General features: G+C 43.1%; 1 protein-coding gene across 1 annotated transcript in view; it reads right to left on the bottom strand.

Annotated features, from left to right (window-relative positions):
• PDZRN4 (PDZ domain containing ring finger 4) overlaps positions 1-5922 on the bottom strand; it is a 390282-nt gene extending 384360 nt beyond the window's left edge. Inside the window, exons 1-2 of the mRNA XM_074942197.1 lie at positions 5169-5922; positions 1850-1936 (exon numbers count right to left, since the gene is read on the bottom strand). Of these exons, the coding sequence (XP_074798298.1) occupies positions 1850-1936; positions 5169-5903 (822 nt within the window). The 5' untranslated portion in view covers positions 5904-5922. The remainder of the gene's footprint in view (positions 1-1849; positions 1937-5168) is intronic.
• Between the last annotated feature and the right edge of the window lie 11746 nt (positions 5923-17668).

Below are 17668 nucleotides of genomic sequence, written 5' to 3' on the forward strand. Positions count from 1 at the left end.
CTTATTTCCCACTATTTTCTTCAGTGTCAGGCATGTTGGGTCGGTTCTGTCTTACACTGATATTTGGTAGCCACTAACACTAATCACCTATTTGTAGTATTCACATATACTATAGTTAGAATGAGAGGGGAAAAAACTAAGTTCAACACTGAAGACTGAAAAGTAATATGAAGTAGCCAGCTTTATACAGACCCAAGTTATATGATGTCCTGCCCACTTTCTAGAAGTTTCCACCTAACAATTCACAATTCCACCAACTTCCATCTCTTCAACAACCAGTTGCAGTTACTTCTGCACAAAAACCACATCCTTCTCCCCAATCAGCAATGACCTCTCCATTACAGACAGTGCTATAACTTACTTATTTTTTCTTAATAGGCATAATAAGAACCTTTTTTGTTTTCATCACTTCCCTTTGAACTTTCTAGAAAAATTTAAGGTTTCATTCACAGATTGAAACTAGAGCCTCAATATTCTACTATTAAAAATATTTTCAATATATGTTACGTGCACATGAATACTTCAGTGATCTTTTTGGAAGTTCAAAAAATGAAATCCCAAGAAAACCCAGGAAACCAAACAAACACTGAGTTGCTTTCTTCCTGCAAAAATCCAAGTTCTTCCACAACCCTAAATTGTAGAAGTCACATTGCAATCCAAAATAAAGATTTTACTGACTTCATTTACCAGGATTATGAAAAGGTGTTATACACTGCAATGTAAGTATTATAATACGCATGTCTTCTAGAGTCCTGGACTTTCATCCTTTTCCTTCAGAAATCTTACAAGCTCACACTTTGGAACTCTTTATAAAATGCACATGACACCTGCAGATCTTCATATTTACCCACAAGACCTAGCAGTGAAATTCTGTAGAGCAGGCCCTGTACTTCTTAGGCTTTGGTGCTAATGGGAGCAGACTCCTTGGCACCACTAAATATAGCTTTAGAAAAGAAGGAGAAGACAAGCAAACCAAGCATACAAACTCCCTGCCCCCAATATTTTTTTGCTAAAAGAGCAGCAGCAGGTTACAGCTTTTCAACTTCAAAAAGAAAAACTCTGGTCAGTACGTAGTAACTAACTAAACACTATGAAACATTTTAAATTAACTATCAATTTTTCAGTTTAGCAAGTTTCTTTACCATTTAATACATTATTATGTACTTGATTCATGCTATTATAAGGACAAAGAAAGAAAACAGGTATTAATATTCTAGGATTTTTTTTAAAAATGTCTTTCCAAATCTAAGCTAGTTATTACGACTAGCAGACTGACATAAGATACAAGATAGGTGGAAAATTCAATTCAACTTATAATTATATATATATTTGAATGCATACACTAGCAAGACAGTTGTTTAAGACTATGATGCAGGTAGTGCAGCTACAGAATAATATTTTGATCTTTCCCTTTAATGAAAATAATCAAGCATTTTTTCCACAGAATTACAGGGGGCTTGATTCTGCAACATTTACTCATTTGAATAGTCCCACTGATTTCAGCTGGGCAACTTGCATAAGTACAGATGACTCACATGAATTCAGACTGCAGACAGCTTCCAGGTTTGTTTGAGAAGTATTATGGACCCTATCCTTAGTGTTGAGTGTACTCTACACCTCATAGGACTGGGTCCTAAAAATAGCAAATCTAATGATTTTAAAAACACAGATCTTAAATCTGCAGGCCAAATTCTGTACCCATTTTCAACTAGTGCAGATCCATGGCGTGACTGAAAGTAGAAGCTGGCCCCCGCTATTTGTTTTTATTACTAATAATAGACACATGATAATAGAAGAGTATCTATGTACTTTTAAAAAAACGAAAAACTATATTTACTTTGGTGGTTACCTGATTGGGTCGTCCTCCTACAATATTGAATCCCAAAGTATCATTTTCTTTTTGTAGCATGATGGTTAATGGCTTAGGTTCTCCTCCCTAAGAAAAAAGGGGTGAAACACTAATTTTAAAATGTTACATGAAAAGAATTACTTCAAGGGAATGTATCAACGTGCTATAGCTTTTCATTGTGGAAAATGCAAGACAAACAGGCTTAATAGAAACTCTGATTAAAAATGGTGCTACACACTTATAAATGACACAGGAGTTTACATGATGGAAAAAAACAAATACCACTGAAATGTAATAGGTATTCTGAAGAGTACAAGGACCTGATTTTCATAGGTGCTGAGCACACAAAACTTTAAGTTAGTGGATCCGGGCGTGCTCAGCACTTCTTGAAATAAGGCCCCAAATGTTTGTGTACCTTTAAACCAAATCCCTGTATATACTAATTATATAAGATATTAAGCTTATGGGGCGAAATCCTGCCTTAGTGAAGTCAATGGGAGTTTTGTCATTGATTTCAATGGAGCTAGGATTTCACCCACATCTCTGTCTCTTACCATTTCCAGTTCCAAAAGCTAGTTCTATACAGATTCCACAGTAATTCAAAGGGGGAGAAAAAAACCTTTTTTCTCTTATTTTTTTCTTCACAGCAAAGTAAAGCAAATAAGCTAGAAAACAAACACACAACAATCCTAGCTGTGATTTTATAAGTCACACAATCAAAAATAGTGAAGAAACCAAAGTTAAAAAATAATAATATATGAAAAAAGACCCACTTCCTTAGGTAAAAATGGTTAAATAATTTTCTAAACCATACAAAGAAAATGAAAAACATTACCACAGGCCTTTCTTTAGCATAGTAATTTAATTTATTTTGCATTTTCACATATAAGAGTAGTTATATTTCAGGGGACATAATCCCTATAGAAAATTTTTATTCAGCCTGTACCAAGTAAAGTAAGATTGTGTTTTGTCATTCTCTATACACTGGTAAATTTAAGCAATTTTGACAGGTAAAAAAGCTGTACATTTTTAAATATTCAGAATATAATAATGAATGTTTAGGCACTCTGATATCCAAACAGATTTTTATTAACTGTGGCAGTGAAGTTTTATATTACAGCAGGATACATTTTAAATTAATGAGGAACATTTTTTACTTTATAGATAGTTTTTCTTCCAAATGAGGGTTTCATTCATTTTCCTTGTCTTCTGTAACAGATTTCTCTGAGGCAGTACATACAGCAGCACCTACTGGTAGTGACAAGAAATGATAGCTATTGAAGCATTACACAAGAGGACTGCCTTCATGTCAATGTGCCAACTCCTTTTAAAATGTCCTTTTTAAAATCCAGTTCTCTCTCATCTCCTCCCCACATAAGACTATTTTTCTTGTGTACTCTGCACTTCACTGCAATCATTGCTGGCTCTCTTCATTCCACCTCATCATATCTTCCCAGCGGTGAAGCAGATATATGAGCATATCATCTAAAGCCAACACCGCAACCCAATGGATTAGCCACCAGGAGGAAGTTGCAAAAAAACAAGAAAAAGATTAAGTATTCAAGTTCCTAACACTAAGTATTTTATTTCCAATAAGGCTTGAATTTATCATCTTAATCCTGGACATAAAAATTCTGAGAACTTGAATCAGTGCCCCAATGTGAGTCTCTTTTATAGCAGTTTGAAGTTCAACACATCATACTAGTTCAGAAGCCTGCCAGGCTACGCAAATCTTTTCCTCTTGATTTTGCTTCCAAAGAGTCAATAAAGATTTTGGAAGAAAAGTCTCTTGAGTGGCGCTTAAATTCCATTAAATCACTTCTCACCATGGTTGCAACCAACAAATGTTAGACTCTGCACAGCAGTCCTTCAGACACGAATTAAAGCTTTATAGAACAAACCCTTCAGCATGTTAAGCCATCTCACCAGTAAAATGTGTCTGTTTATTCAAACAAAAGCAGACAATTCAATATCTAAGCAATGCCATCTGCCTTAGCAAAGGGCTGAAGTAGCAGTGCTGGTCTCTGTTGTCAAAATTGACAATCATTATGCCCTTCTCTGAAACGAAAGACATTGCTGTGTCCCTGCAGAACTGTTCCTAAACTAAAAACTATTCTAATGATTTTAAACAACAAACTGTTTCCCAAGCTACTTCTTCATACTGTAATTATAAGGAAAAATATCTGTTAGCTCCGTATCTATCTGAAACTGGAACCCCATCTAAAGAAAACACAGTACCATCATTAATAAGGTCACACCAAGCTGGATGAATTGTGGTCTGATCTGGACACCCTGCCCCTGAAGATTTGCATTCAAATTTGTTTATTGTCAGCCAGGTTGAAGCCCTTTCCTCTCACTTGTGTTTCCCTCTCACTCCAGACAAACCTGACATGAGATCCTCATCCAAATTGAGGGGACTACCAGAGGCTGCTGGTGTGCCACCCTTACAGCCACCAGATTCTTAAACTACAAAAGGAGACATGAAACACATAACCTAAAGAGACTAATGTAATTTATGACTGCGTTTTAGGCTCTTCTTAAAGAAAATGAGAGCACCAGAAAGAATCTGCTGAAACTGCTTTCACAGCTCTTGAAAGATGACGAGTTTTCCAGGCTGAATGAATGGGGGAATGAGATGTACAAGTTTGATTTACATCAATTTAACTGTTTCCGGACTTTTCAAGCACGAGCACAGCAAGAGAGAGCTAGGTTTTAGGTTGCTGAGAGCAGCACTAACCTGCCATGTGTTAACTGACTGCCTATCTGCCTTTGGGGGTTCTCTAGGGGACCTCACCAAACCGCAGGGGCTGAAAGTGCAATCTGAGGTCCAGGTGCAGTGTGGTGGGAAGAGGCTACAGTGCGCGTCAGCTCGATTTGTATTTTCCAAAAGCGACCACACAAGTAGGTATGGAATAAATACCACAAAGTCCAGTCTCTGCTGGGGTAGGTTCCACTGACTGTAGCAGAGTTTGGCTGGCAGAGAATCTGGCCCCAAGTGGATAGGGTCCGTGGCAGTGTCGCCCATGCTCTGCTAGCACAGGTGCTGGAACGAGAGGTGCTCCCGCACCCCCTGGCTTGAAGTGGTTTCCATCACATACAGGGTTTACAGTTTGGTTCAATGGCTCTCAGCACCCCCACTATACAAACTGTTCCAGCGTCCCCGTCTGCTAGGCACCACCCAAGGAGCAGCCTTGGCATAGATGAGATCACAGTGTAAAGACAGGCAGTCGGGTCACACCGCACCAAACAGCGGGCTGCTCACCTCAGAGCCCGCCAGGCTGGGCTCCTCCCGCCCCCAGCCCGTCCATCGCTCACTCACCTTGCAGGGGTGGCTGCCTGCCAGGTTCTTGGTGATGCTGCTGATGTGGCTCATGTACTGGTTGAACTTCACCTGGTACCTGAGCGCCGTGAGCTGCACCTCGCTCTGCAGCGCCGCGACCTGAGCCAGCAGCGACTTCTCCCTCTTGCTCCACTTCAGGGCCTGTCGCTTCAGCTCCTGCTCCAGGCTGGCCCTTTGGCCTTGCAGGCTGCCGTTCTGGCTGCGCAGCGCCCGCACGCAGCAGTGGCCCCGGCCCGGCGGCGCGCCGCCCGCCAGGTCCCGCTGCCGGAGCACCAAGCCGCAGCCCTGCTGGCAGATGCCGGCCGGGCGGTGCTCGCAGCTCTCCCGCATGTGCGCGTCCACGTCCTTCAGGCTGAGCACCTCCGGGCAGCCCTTGTGGCGGCAGCGGGCCGGGCTGTAGTCGCACATCTCGACGTGGGCGGCCAGCTGGTGGAGCCGCACGGTCCGGCCGCAGCCCCGCGGGCTGTAGTCGCACTTGATCTCCAGCTTCTGGATGAGGCTCCTGAGGGGCAGCACCTGGTGCAGCTCCTTGGCTGAGATGGGCTGGCACTGCAGGGGGCACAGGCGCCGCTGCACCGCCCAGGGCAGCAGGCAGCCGGCGCAGAAGACGTGCCCGCACGGCGTGGACAGCGGCTCCTCCAGCACCTTGCTGCAGAGTTTGCACTTGAGATCCGGGTCTACGGGCTCGGCAAAGCGATCCAGGTCAAAGCCCATGGTGGAGGGGGCAGAGCGGGCTGGGAGCACAGCGGGGGAGCAACTTTCCAGCGGCGGCGGCGGCTGCTGCTGCTCCTGCCAGCCCGGCTGCTGATGCAGGCAGCGCAGCTCCAACTTCCAAGGAAGGCGGCGTGGGGGGGGGGGGGGGTGAAGAGGGGCAGGGCAGCACGGAGTTTGTTTGGTTTGAAGTTTTCAGCTGCTCACCATGTCCCCTGACCCTCCCGTATTAACTCTAGTAGGAGCTACCGACCAATACCGCCTCCCCCAACCCGGACCGCCCTTTCGTTACATCCCTCCTAGCAGGGAAATGCAGCAGGACGAGGAGGGAAGAAGCGGAGATCTGCCAGCTTCAGACTCTCGCCTGCAGAATGAGGGGGAAAGCAACCACGCCAGCTCCCTTGCCGGTGCAGGAGGGGAGCCAGGAAAAGGGGTGGGGAAGAGATGCATGAAAAGGACAGAAGGGAGCTGCTGGCTTGCCAGGCAGACGATAAGCCCACCCACCAACCTGGAACCGTTTCACTCCCAGAGATCTTCTCCTTTCCCCTCCAGGGTACTGGGCTTCTGGGACATTCCTCCCACTCGCCACCTACAGTAGCTTAAAGTCTTTTTTATGATGTCTCTCAGAAAAGGGAGTGAAAAACAATCCCAAATCAAGCGGCAGAAAACCACTGGAATTACAGGTTATTTAGGCAGCCAATTTAGGGAGCACAGCGTAAGGGAAGGGCTAGTTGCCCAGCAGAAGATGTGGCCTGCTGGAGGGCTTTCCCCCGCAGCTACAGCAGCTCAGAAATCATGGGAGGGGGACTCTCATTACAGCCCCAAATTTATGCACGGCTCTTGGAGATGATGTCCTCAGTGAGTGTTGTTTAAGGCTGGATTGTGAAAATGTGGGTGAGGAAAGCTGTCTGGTTGCTGAAGAGGGGAAGCATTTTAAACTCCCTGCACTGATTTCTTTCTTTCTTTAGTTTTTACTCTGCTTCTCCTTTTTGGGGCTGCTCCCCATCTTTACAATTGAAAGCAGTGGAGATGGGTTGGGTGCTAAAACAGTAAATGGCACCAGGCCAAAAAATGCCATCAGTGAGGTGGAGTTGTTTGTAGATTTTCCTTAAACAACAACACTTGTATAAAGAACACTGCCATTTTAAGAACTAAATACGTTAAAATCTGGAAATTCATCATTAAGAATCAGTCACCAACCTGACTTCTGCCCCTGCATCGCTGCACACATCCAGCAAAATACACTGAAGTCTGAAACCCATAACATGTTCACCACATGACTTTACAATGGAAAACATAGGACCAGAGCCTCCCAGGAGGGAGCAGGGAAAAATCTGGGAGGTTTCCTCAGTTAACTGGACCGGGGTGTGGCAGGATTAGCACCCTCTGGAAGGGTCAGTAGAGGCTGGTCCCAGATTCGGGGCATTTGCTGGTAGTTACAGCTATCCATGTGGAGCCACAGTGTCTTCTGAGCAGTTGAGACCGCTGCCTCTGCCCTCCTCGGTTTCCAGGCATCATGGCTCCAACAAAGCTACTTGAGTATCTCTGAAGAGAAGACATGAGAGGCAGTGACATCGTGGCAACTACATCTCCCACACGGACAGGGGAACCCTGCACACAGATGTCTCTAGGAAACATTTCAGATCAGAGATCTCTCAGCTACACCTACCCACACACCTCATCATAATTGACAGTACACCACAAATACAGACCAAAATGTATGCAATCCCCTTACTGAGCACCCTCAACAAAACTACCCTTTACCATGTCTGACTTTCCATGTGAGAACCACAAACCATGACCTTCACCCTGACTATTATCATGGTACAAAAATTAAAATGTACCAATGTACAGCCTCCCAACTTAGGCAAAACACCTTTATTAAGCCATCCATAACATTTAAATGAAGATCCAAATTAACTTCCTTTACCCAAAGAGAATATATCCACCTATAACTGTATACACACTACTCATATAAAATAAAATTACCTCATGAACTCAAACACTGTAAGCATCCAGTTCTGCCACTCTTTCTCAGTTTTATTCCTCAAGTAGTTCCATTGATTTCAGTGGCACTTCTCAGAAAGTAAGGTACTGCTCAGTATAAGTAGGGGTGTCAGCATCAGCCCCAATGTGAAGGTTATTGTAACTGACCAGCACCTATATTTCCTTAATCTATTTCTGCACCTTATTATCAGTCCCAGCTTCTCTTTTGGGTTGCTTCCTTGGTCTCCTTACCTAAAGCTTAAAGTGAGCTGGGTGGCCCAGAATCTCAGACATGGACAAAATAAGAACTATGACGTGGGTCTTGAGAGAGTCAGTTGCTCGTGAAAAGGTGATGCAACCATGCCTACCATGCAGCACTTTTGAAAGCCAGGCCAGCTATTTAGGTGCGTAAATGAAGGTTTAATAGCCTAGCTTTAGGCACCCTTTTTAAAAAAAAATATTGGCCTTTGTTTCTTTAGTCAGCTCTCAGTTGCATCCCTTAGCAGCCTTTCAGTGCATCGGTGTTCCAAGTAGATTCATTCTTTCTGTCCTCAGACAAGAGTAGGAAATGATCTTTCCTACTCTTTTCTGAGGGACAAGGCTTCAGGACAACAGATGAGACCTAGTTGTTATAAAAAATAACACTTCAATGGGAGATTATCCAATATAAACTAAGTTATAAAACTCGACTTCCATGCAGCATTATCAAAGGACCATGAAGAAAGATAAACACACACGCAACAGGCACTCGTGGTGATTGGTACCATATAAGTACATAGACATGTAACCCTTCTGCCAGGTGGAGCCAGCAGCAACAAGGGCCAGGTTCAATATCTATGGGTTCCTTTTCAACAATACAACACAAAACCATCTCAAGGGCCCACTCATTGACCGGGGACAATTACACACTAACCCTGGGTGCCTCTGAGAGGCAATACTTCTCCTCTCGCAAGCACAGAGTCTGAGTGTAGCAAAAACTTTTAATAAAAGGATGGAAGTAACTCAGCATTAATTTGGGAAAACACCACAACTAGGATTCATAAACATAAACCATGAGCAAAAGACCCACACCCCAAGTAAGTTGGGCAGTGTCCTTTTCCCCTCAGGTTCTTAAGTCCAGCAACCCAAAAGTCCCTTTAACGTGCCCGTCCTTTCTCTGCACCCTTACTCACAGTTGCTGTCCTTGGCCAGTGCAGCCCCAGCATTCAGAGGTTCATCCTCAGAGTTCACCTCCCATCCTGGGTGGAGGGGGGGGTGGGTAAGGAGGCACCTTACACTCTCCGCTACTTGGGCACTCACTCGTTGACCCAATGCCTGACTGCCGCACCTCTCTGCAGGGCTCTGCTCTGGCTCGCTCTGCCAGCCACCCTGCTGGCCATGCCTCTTCACCAGCCACCCAGCTGGTCACTCACCAAGATGTCTTCAGAGTCCCCACTTAACACAGCTATCAGTGATTTCAGCTGTAAGCAGGGGAGCCTCACTGCTGGTGCACCCTGAGCGATCTCTTGCAATAGAGACACTGTCCCAAAGTATCAGTGATTTCAGCTCTACAGCATGTAACAAGACTCTCAATTGAGTCTAAATTAGCTCTTTTATTATACTGTGGAGAGAGAGAGCGAGCGAGCGAGCGAGTGCAGGTCAAACAGTGTCTGGAACCCTTAATGGGGCCCATCCTCCCTCAACTCGTTGGGCTTTGGAGCCCATGTCTCCTGCCTAGCAAGTGTCATTCAGTTGAGAGTGAGTCCTTCCATTAGGGTAGTCCAGGTACTGTTCTGCTGCCCTCAGTTCATACAACAAGGATAACAACGCTTTAGTACTCCTGTCCCAATAACAAGGAGACTGGGGATCCAACACCAGCCACAAGTGATCATTTGGGCAAGCAATCTCATCATGCTGAGCACCTAGGCAGGGTGGGTGTGTTCATGCAAACAAGATCAGCTCCTGAAGTCCTTTTCCACAACTCTCCATATCAAGGGACAGCTAATTCAGACTCTGTTTACAGGCAGAAACATCTCCCAGGCACTGGTTTGGGATTATGCTATGAAGATTTTGGAGCTTCTAGAATAGGATCCAGTCCTACTGGTTCTTGTATCATAAGGAAAAACCCATGCGCAATACACCACATTCATTGTTGGCCATTACAATTCATATTTTGCAAAATTTGCCTCAAAGAGGACAGCTCATTCCAACCCACTCTGGACTTGAGAGGCCTCAACATCTAGACTTGTTACTTCCACAGAGCTCATGTTCATGACATCTCCATAGCGGTAAAATAGGGAAAATGGCTAATAACTGTCACTCTACGATGCCTTGCTTCACTCATGATCCCTAGTTCCAGTTCCAAGAGCTATGAATCACTTGGTAACAGATGTGCCTCATATTATATTCAGCCTTTCTGTAATTCCATACATATTTAACTAACTCCATCATATTCCCTCACTCTCTCTGACATGGAGCTTGTAGGGTACTGGAACTCAAGTTGCTGCAAAAAGGGAGGGCATTAACTTTCATACTTTCAGGAACAGACACACACACTCTCCCTTGTTACCCCAATGGGAGTAAGTTAATGCTTCAGAGAGAAAATACTCAAGAAATGGTAGGGGGAAAGATAGAAAAGGAAAGCCCCTTTTCTCAGAATAGCAGACTCGGCTCCCTTCTGTGTCTGTCACCAGTGGATTTAGCTTACAGTAAGGGTGTCCCTCCCTCCCTGTGTGATGTAATAAAAATGAAGGAAAGACAAGGTAATATGGTGCAATAAAGGTAAGTATATTAAGGGTAAAGGTACAGAGAACTGGAAAAATGGAGGGAAGAAACTCAAACTTAACCATACAGTGATTCAGTGACTGGCTTTAGAAGCTTGAAGCTCAGACCGACAAAACCTCCCTTGGTATTCAGAAAAAAAATAAATAAAACCCCAATACAGAAACCTTTTCCTACAATTTAGGCCCAGTGGACACAGGGGCGAAGCCCAGGACCTTCTACTCTCCGGCTGATGCGGAGCCTTCGAGGAGGACTACTGGGGAGTCCCGACGACTGTAGGATTTCATTGCAGGCAGGGAGACCCTCCGGGATGATGGACACCAGGAAAGCAGGACCTGCAGAGGTAAAATGGATTCAGTTCGTTGTGGCGGGGATAGTGAGGACAGGCCTCTCCTTCCTCAACCTTGCTGTGGGATAGATGATACTCTTCTCTCTAGCTCTGGAGCGTTAGGAAGACCCCACCGTGCACATGCTGCCACTGGAATGAACAGGCCAGCATAGGTGCTGAGCAAGTTCTTATATAGCCTTTTTGGCAGGAAAAACTGGTTCAGTCCAGTTTGAGCCAGGCAAATCCAGGATCTTTACAGTAAACAAATCTGCTTACAGGGATGGAGTCCGAGAGTCACAGATGATATACTCCATATTGGATTTAATTAAAGCCAGTGATTTACATAACCTTTACTTTATACATACTGTTAAAACAGCTAATTAAACACATTTTAAACAATACCAACACAACATTTCTTACTGTTGGAGGGAGGCTCCAGGGGAAACACTAAGATTGCAGGAGTTCTTTGGTAGCATGGAAAAGCATGCAACCCAAGGTCACTATGGAGATGTGAGGTCGGGCAGCAATACAAAAGTAAGGGCTTTATATGCATATAGCTCTTGCCTCAGGCAGGTCTAAGTGTAAAACATACAACTGTTTCCAAGGAAGGCAACTGCTCAAATGGAAAAATTTCAAGATAACTTGTAAATTGAAAGTCATGGGGTGAAAGGATATGGCCCTCTTGAGACATCTAAACAGACTTATGTGCCATGCTGGGAAGAAGCCAGTGGTCGTGGCACATGCAGATACCAATGTCATAGGGAAAGGTAGGACAATGGTACTGGAGGCCAAATTCAGGCTGCTAGGTAAGAAATTAAAGTCTAGGATCTCCATGGTAGCATTCTCTGAAATGCTTCCAGTTCCACTTGCAGGGCCAGTTATTCAGGCAGAACTCAATGTGTGGATGAGACAATGGTGTTTGGAGGAGGGATTTAGGTTTCTTAGGAACTGGGCAACCTTTTGGGAATGGAGGAGCCTATACAGGAGGAGCATGGGCGCCACTCAAAAATGGAACCAGGTTGCTGGCTCTAGAGGAATTTTTAAACTAAGGGTGGGGAAAGCCAACATGTTCAGGCAGACACGTCCCTTAGGGGGGTGTCATAAATATAAAGGGAAGGGTAACCACCTTTCTGTATACAGTGCTACAAAATCCCTCCTGGCCAGAGGCAACATCCTGTTACTTGTCAAGGGTTAAGAAGCTCAGCTAACCTGGCTGGCACCTGACCCAAAGGACCAATAAGGGGACAAGATACTTTCAAATCTGGAGGGGTGGGGGGGGGAAAGGCTTTTGTTTGTGCTCTTTGTTTATGTGGTTGTTCTCTCTTGGGACTGAGAGAGGCCAGACAGAAATCCATCTTCTCCAACTCATCCTAATCCAAGTCTCCAATATTGCAACCAGTATAGGTAAACCAGGCAAGGCGGATTAGATTATCTTTTGTTTTATGTGAATTTTCCCTGTGTTAAGAGGGAGGTTTATTCCTGTTTTCTGTAACTGTAAGGTTTTGCCCAGAGGGGGATCCTCTGTGTTTTGAATCTGATTACCCTATAAAATATTTTCCATCCTGATTTTACAGAGATGACTTTTACCTTTCTTTTTTTTTAAAATAAAATCCTTCTTTTAAGAACCTGACTGATTTTTCCATTGTTCCAAGATCCAGGGGTTTGGGTCTTTGATGATTTTGTAACCAATTGGTTAGGATATTATTCTCAAGCATCCCCAGGAAAGGGTGTGTGTAGGGCTTGGGGGGATATTTTGGGGGAAGACGTCTCCAAGTGTCTCTTTCCCTGTTCTTTGTTTAAAACGCTTGGTGGTGGCAGTATACTGTTCAAGAACAAGGCAAAGTTTGTACCTTGGGGAAGTTTTTAACCTAAACTGGTAAGAATAAGCTTAGGGGGTCTTTCATGTGGGTCCCCACATCTATACCCTAGAGTTCAGAGTGGGGAAAGAACCCTGACAGGGGAGGATTCATTGAAGGGGATAATCAATATCCTAATAAAGAGGAAAGGATAGAAGTTGATAAAGTACAGGTAGGAACTGAAGAGACAGTCAAATAAAAAAAAGTCCCATTCAATTGCATCACATGAAGGCAGACAACTGAATATTGACATATTTTATAAGTGCTTGTATACAAATGCAAGAAATCTGAATACTCAGATGCGTGAACTTGAGTGCCTAGTATTAAATGAGTATATTGATAGAATAGGCAGAAACTTGGTGGAATAATGGGACATAGTAATACCAGAGTACAAAATATATAGGTATGACAGAGTAGGTCATGCTGGAGGGGGAGTGGCACTGTTTGTGAAAGAAAGCATAGAGTCAAATATAGTAAAAATCTTAAATGAATCAAACAGTGCCATAGAATCTCTATGGGTAGGAATTCCATGCTTGAATAATAAGAGTATAGCAGAAGGAATATACTACCAGCCATATGACCAGGATGGTGATGGTGACTGTGAAATGCTCAGAGAGATTAAAGAGGCTACACAAACAGAAAACCCAATATTAATGGAGGATTTCAACTGACTGAGAACATGTATAATTAATGACTGCTTCTTGGAGCAGTCCTGGAACCTACAAGGGGAGAGGCAATTCTTGATTTAGTCCTTATTGGCACACAAGTTCTGGTCCAAGAGGTGAACAGAGCTGAACTACTCAGTAATAGTGACCATAACATAATTTATTTTAAAATCCCTTGTGGGGGGGGGAATACCAAAGAAACCCACCACAATAGCATTTAACTTCAAAATGGGGAGCTGCGCAAAAATGAGTAGGCTAGTTAAAAGGAAATTAAAAGGAGCGCTTCCAAGGAGTGAAATGCCAGCATGCTGCATGGTCACTTTTTAAACACACCGTAATAGAGTCTCAAACTATTTGTATATTCCAAAGAAAAAAAAAACAGAGGACCAAAAAAATAAAAAATGCCACAGCAGAGTAAAAGAGGCAGCTAGAGACAAAAAGACAGGTTTTTAAAATTGGAAGTCAAATCCTACTGAGGAAAATAGGAAGGAGCATGAACTCTGGCAGCAAGTCAAATGTAAAAGTATAATTAGGCAGGTCAAAAAAAGAATTTGAATACAAACTAGCAAAAGACAAAAAAACTAACAGCAAAATTTTTAAGTACGTTGGAAGTCTGCCAAACAATCAGTGGGGCCACTGAACGCTTGAGGTGTTAAGGGAGCACTCAAGGAAGACCAGGCCATTGCAGAGAAGCTAACCGAATTATTTGTATTGGTCTTCACTCCAGAGGATGTAAAGGATATTCCCACACCTCAGCCATTCTTTTGAGGTAACAGATCTGAGGAACTGTCCCAGGTTGAGGTTTTACGGGAGATTTTGGAACAAACTGATATATTAAATGGTAATAAATCACCAGGTCCAGATGGTTTTCACCCAAGAGTTCTGAATATAATATGAGTTCAGATATATCACTGCAGAACTACCAACTGTAATATGCAGCCCATTGCTTAAATCAGCCTCTGTAGCAGATAACTGGAGGATAGCTAACGTAATACTGATTTTTTAAAAAGGCTTCAGAGGTGATCCTGGCAATTACAGGTCAATAAGTCTACCTTTTTGAAACTATAGTAAAGAACAGAATTATCAAACACATAGATGAACATGATATGTTGTGGAAGAGTCACTACGGCTTTTGTAAAGGGAACCCATCCCTCAGCAATCTAATAGAATTCTTGGCGGGGAACAACAAACCTGTGGACAAAGGTGATCCAGTGCATATAGTGTACTTGGACTTTCAGAAAGCCGTTGACTAGGTCCCTCACCACAGGCTCTTAAGCCAGTAATGGGATAAGAGAGAAGGTCCTCTCCTCAATCAGTAACTGGTGGTTAAAAGATAGGAAACATATGGTAGGAATAAAAAAGGTCAGTTTTCACAGTGGAGAGAGGTAAACAGCGGGGACCCCCAAGGAACCAGTGTTGTTCAACATATTCATAAATGATCTGGAAAGAGGGGTAAAGAGTGAGGTGACAAAGTTTGCAGATGACACCAAATTATTCAAGATAGTTAAGTCCAAAGCTGCCTGTGAAGAGTTACAAAGGGATCTCACAAAACTGGATAACCGTGCATCAGGATAGCAGATGAAATTCAACGTTGATAAGTGCAAAGTAATGCACATTGGAAAACGTAATCCCAACTATACCTACAAAATGATAGGGTCTAAATTGCCTATTACCACTCAAGAGTGAGATCTTGGAGTCATCGTGGATAGTTCTCTGAAAACATCTGTTCCATGTGCAACGGCAGTCAAAAAAGCTAAATCAGTGTTAGGAATCATTGTATAACAGAACAGAAAATATCATAATGCCACTATATAAGTCCACGGTACACCTACACCTTGAATTCTGTGTGCAGTTCTGGTTCTATATTAGAATTGTAAAAAGTACAGAGAAACAAAAACGATTGGGGTATGGAACAGCTTCCATATGAGGAGAGATTAAAAAGACTGGAACTGTTCATCTTAGAAAAGAGACTACTAAGGGGGGATATGATAGCAATCTATAAAATCATGAATGGTGTGGAGAAAGTGAATAAGGAAGTGTTATTTACTCCTTCAGTTAACAGAAGCACCAGGGGTCATCAAATGAAATTAATAGGCAGCAGGTTAAAAACAAACATAAGGAAGTACTTCTTCCACACAACACACAGTCAATCTGTGAAACTCATTGTCAGGGATGTTGGGAAGGCCAAAAATATAATTGGGGTTCAAAAAAGAATTAGATAAGCTAATGGAGTATAGGTCCATCAATGGCTATTTCCCAAGATGGTCAGGGACACAACTTCATGCTCTAGGTCTCCCTCAAACTCTGACTGCCAGAAGCTAGGACTGGATGACCGGGGATGGATCACTCGATAAATTGCTCTGTTCTGTTCATTCCCTCTGAAGCATTTAGCACTCGTCACTGTTGGAAAACAGGATTCTGGCTAGATGGACCATTGGTCTGATGGACCAGTATGACTATTTTTATGTTCTTATGAAATCCTGAATTCTGTGGGAAAACTCCTATTGACTTAAATGGGGCCAGGATTTAACCCATGGATTTCAACTCCCAAACTGGGGAATAAACCATATATTTTCTTTTATTGTAATCCATAATTATTTCACCTCATAGTGCATCTGAACAATTTCTGGACCAGCTTCTTTTGCGAGCCACAACATTGTAACTGGGATAACTACACTACAGTCAGTGGGACTTGGGGTGCTATTAAAACATCATCAGAAATGTTAGTGGACGGCATTTCATAAGATTTCAGAGCAAATATAAATATTATGTTTGTCCATGTTGTTATTGAGAAGCACCTCAGAACGTATCTTTTTCTCATCCATATTTTAATCTTAGCAAGCAATTTTTCTGAACCACAGTCTATCATTGCAGCACTTTAAGAGCTTAAGACAGCATCCCTAAAATGGGCGGGTAGAAATATAGTCTGAAGCCTCCCAATTGCTTTCTGAAGGTTGAACAAATATTTCCATTCATCAGTGCAAGCAAGAGACTCTTCCAGACAACAGCAGCCTTTGAGTAAGGAAGTTTACACGTGGAAATGATTGTTATTTATACTGTTCATTGATGCACAGAGTCATGATATATTTTCTACTTAATTAAGCTTGATATCCAGGAGTATCCCTGGCCATTTTGCTGGCCAGGGTGGAAAACATTTGCAACGCACCTCTCCAGGAGGTTGGCCAAAGAAAAAGGCTGGCAAATCAGGAGAAAGCAAGAATGGCTGGCCAATCAGAGTGGAGAGGGAAAAAAAAGTCCAATGGCACAGCACTTCAGCACCCTCTGGAAGTTGGCACCCAGAACAACCTCCCTGTTTGTCCGCCCCTAGAATTGGCCCTATTGGCATCGAATGTATCAGAAATCAACTTACATCAACAGGATAAATGAGAGCAATTCTTAGAATGTAAGTCAATAAAAGATCTGGATTTTATCTATGGCTTTGCCACAGCCTGTGTGACTTTGGGTAGGTCACATAACCACTTTTTGCCTCCATTTCTTTACATGTAAAATAGGGATAATTCTATCTACCCTATTTCACAGAAGAATTGTCTGAGGCAGCTGATAATTTAAGGCTCATGGGGCTAAGCCAAACCATGGGGAATATGGCCCAGATCCTCGAAGTTATTTAGACTCCTAACTTCCATTGAAATACATGGGATTTAGGAATTTAAATACCTTTGATTATCTGGGCCTATGTTATTATGTCTATAGTGCAGAATGTGTACTTCAAGCTGTCACAATTTTCCTCCTTGTTAGGTAGTTATATAGTCCCCACATTACCAAAGAATCTGAGCATCACACAATCTCTAATGTATTTATCATCAAAACACACTGTGAGGCAGGTAAGTGCTATTATCTTCGTTTTACAAATGGGGAACTGAAGGCTAGAATACTAAGTGACCTGCCCAAAGTCACACAGTAAGACTGTGGCAGAGCAGGGACTTGTATTCATGCATCAGGTTAGTGCCCTAACTACTGGCCCAGCCTTCCTCTTTCTTCATGAGACTTTTGTTGGGGCAGAAGCTTCTTCAGACCCTGGAGGCTTCAGTGAGTGCCTTTTACCAGATTCCCACCAGGAACTTCTGGTGGAGATGAAGCTGCAGAGGGTGGGAGGGGATAAATAGGTTCTGAACCAAGTAAAGAACAAACTAATAGAAATTGGGAAAGGCATTC

Source organism: Natator depressus, chromosome 1, assembly GCF_965152275.1.
Source record: "Natator depressus isolate rNatDep1 chromosome 1, rNatDep2.hap1, whole genome shotgun sequence".
Taxonomy (NCBI): Eukaryota; Metazoa; Chordata; order Testudines; family Cheloniidae; genus Natator; species Natator depressus.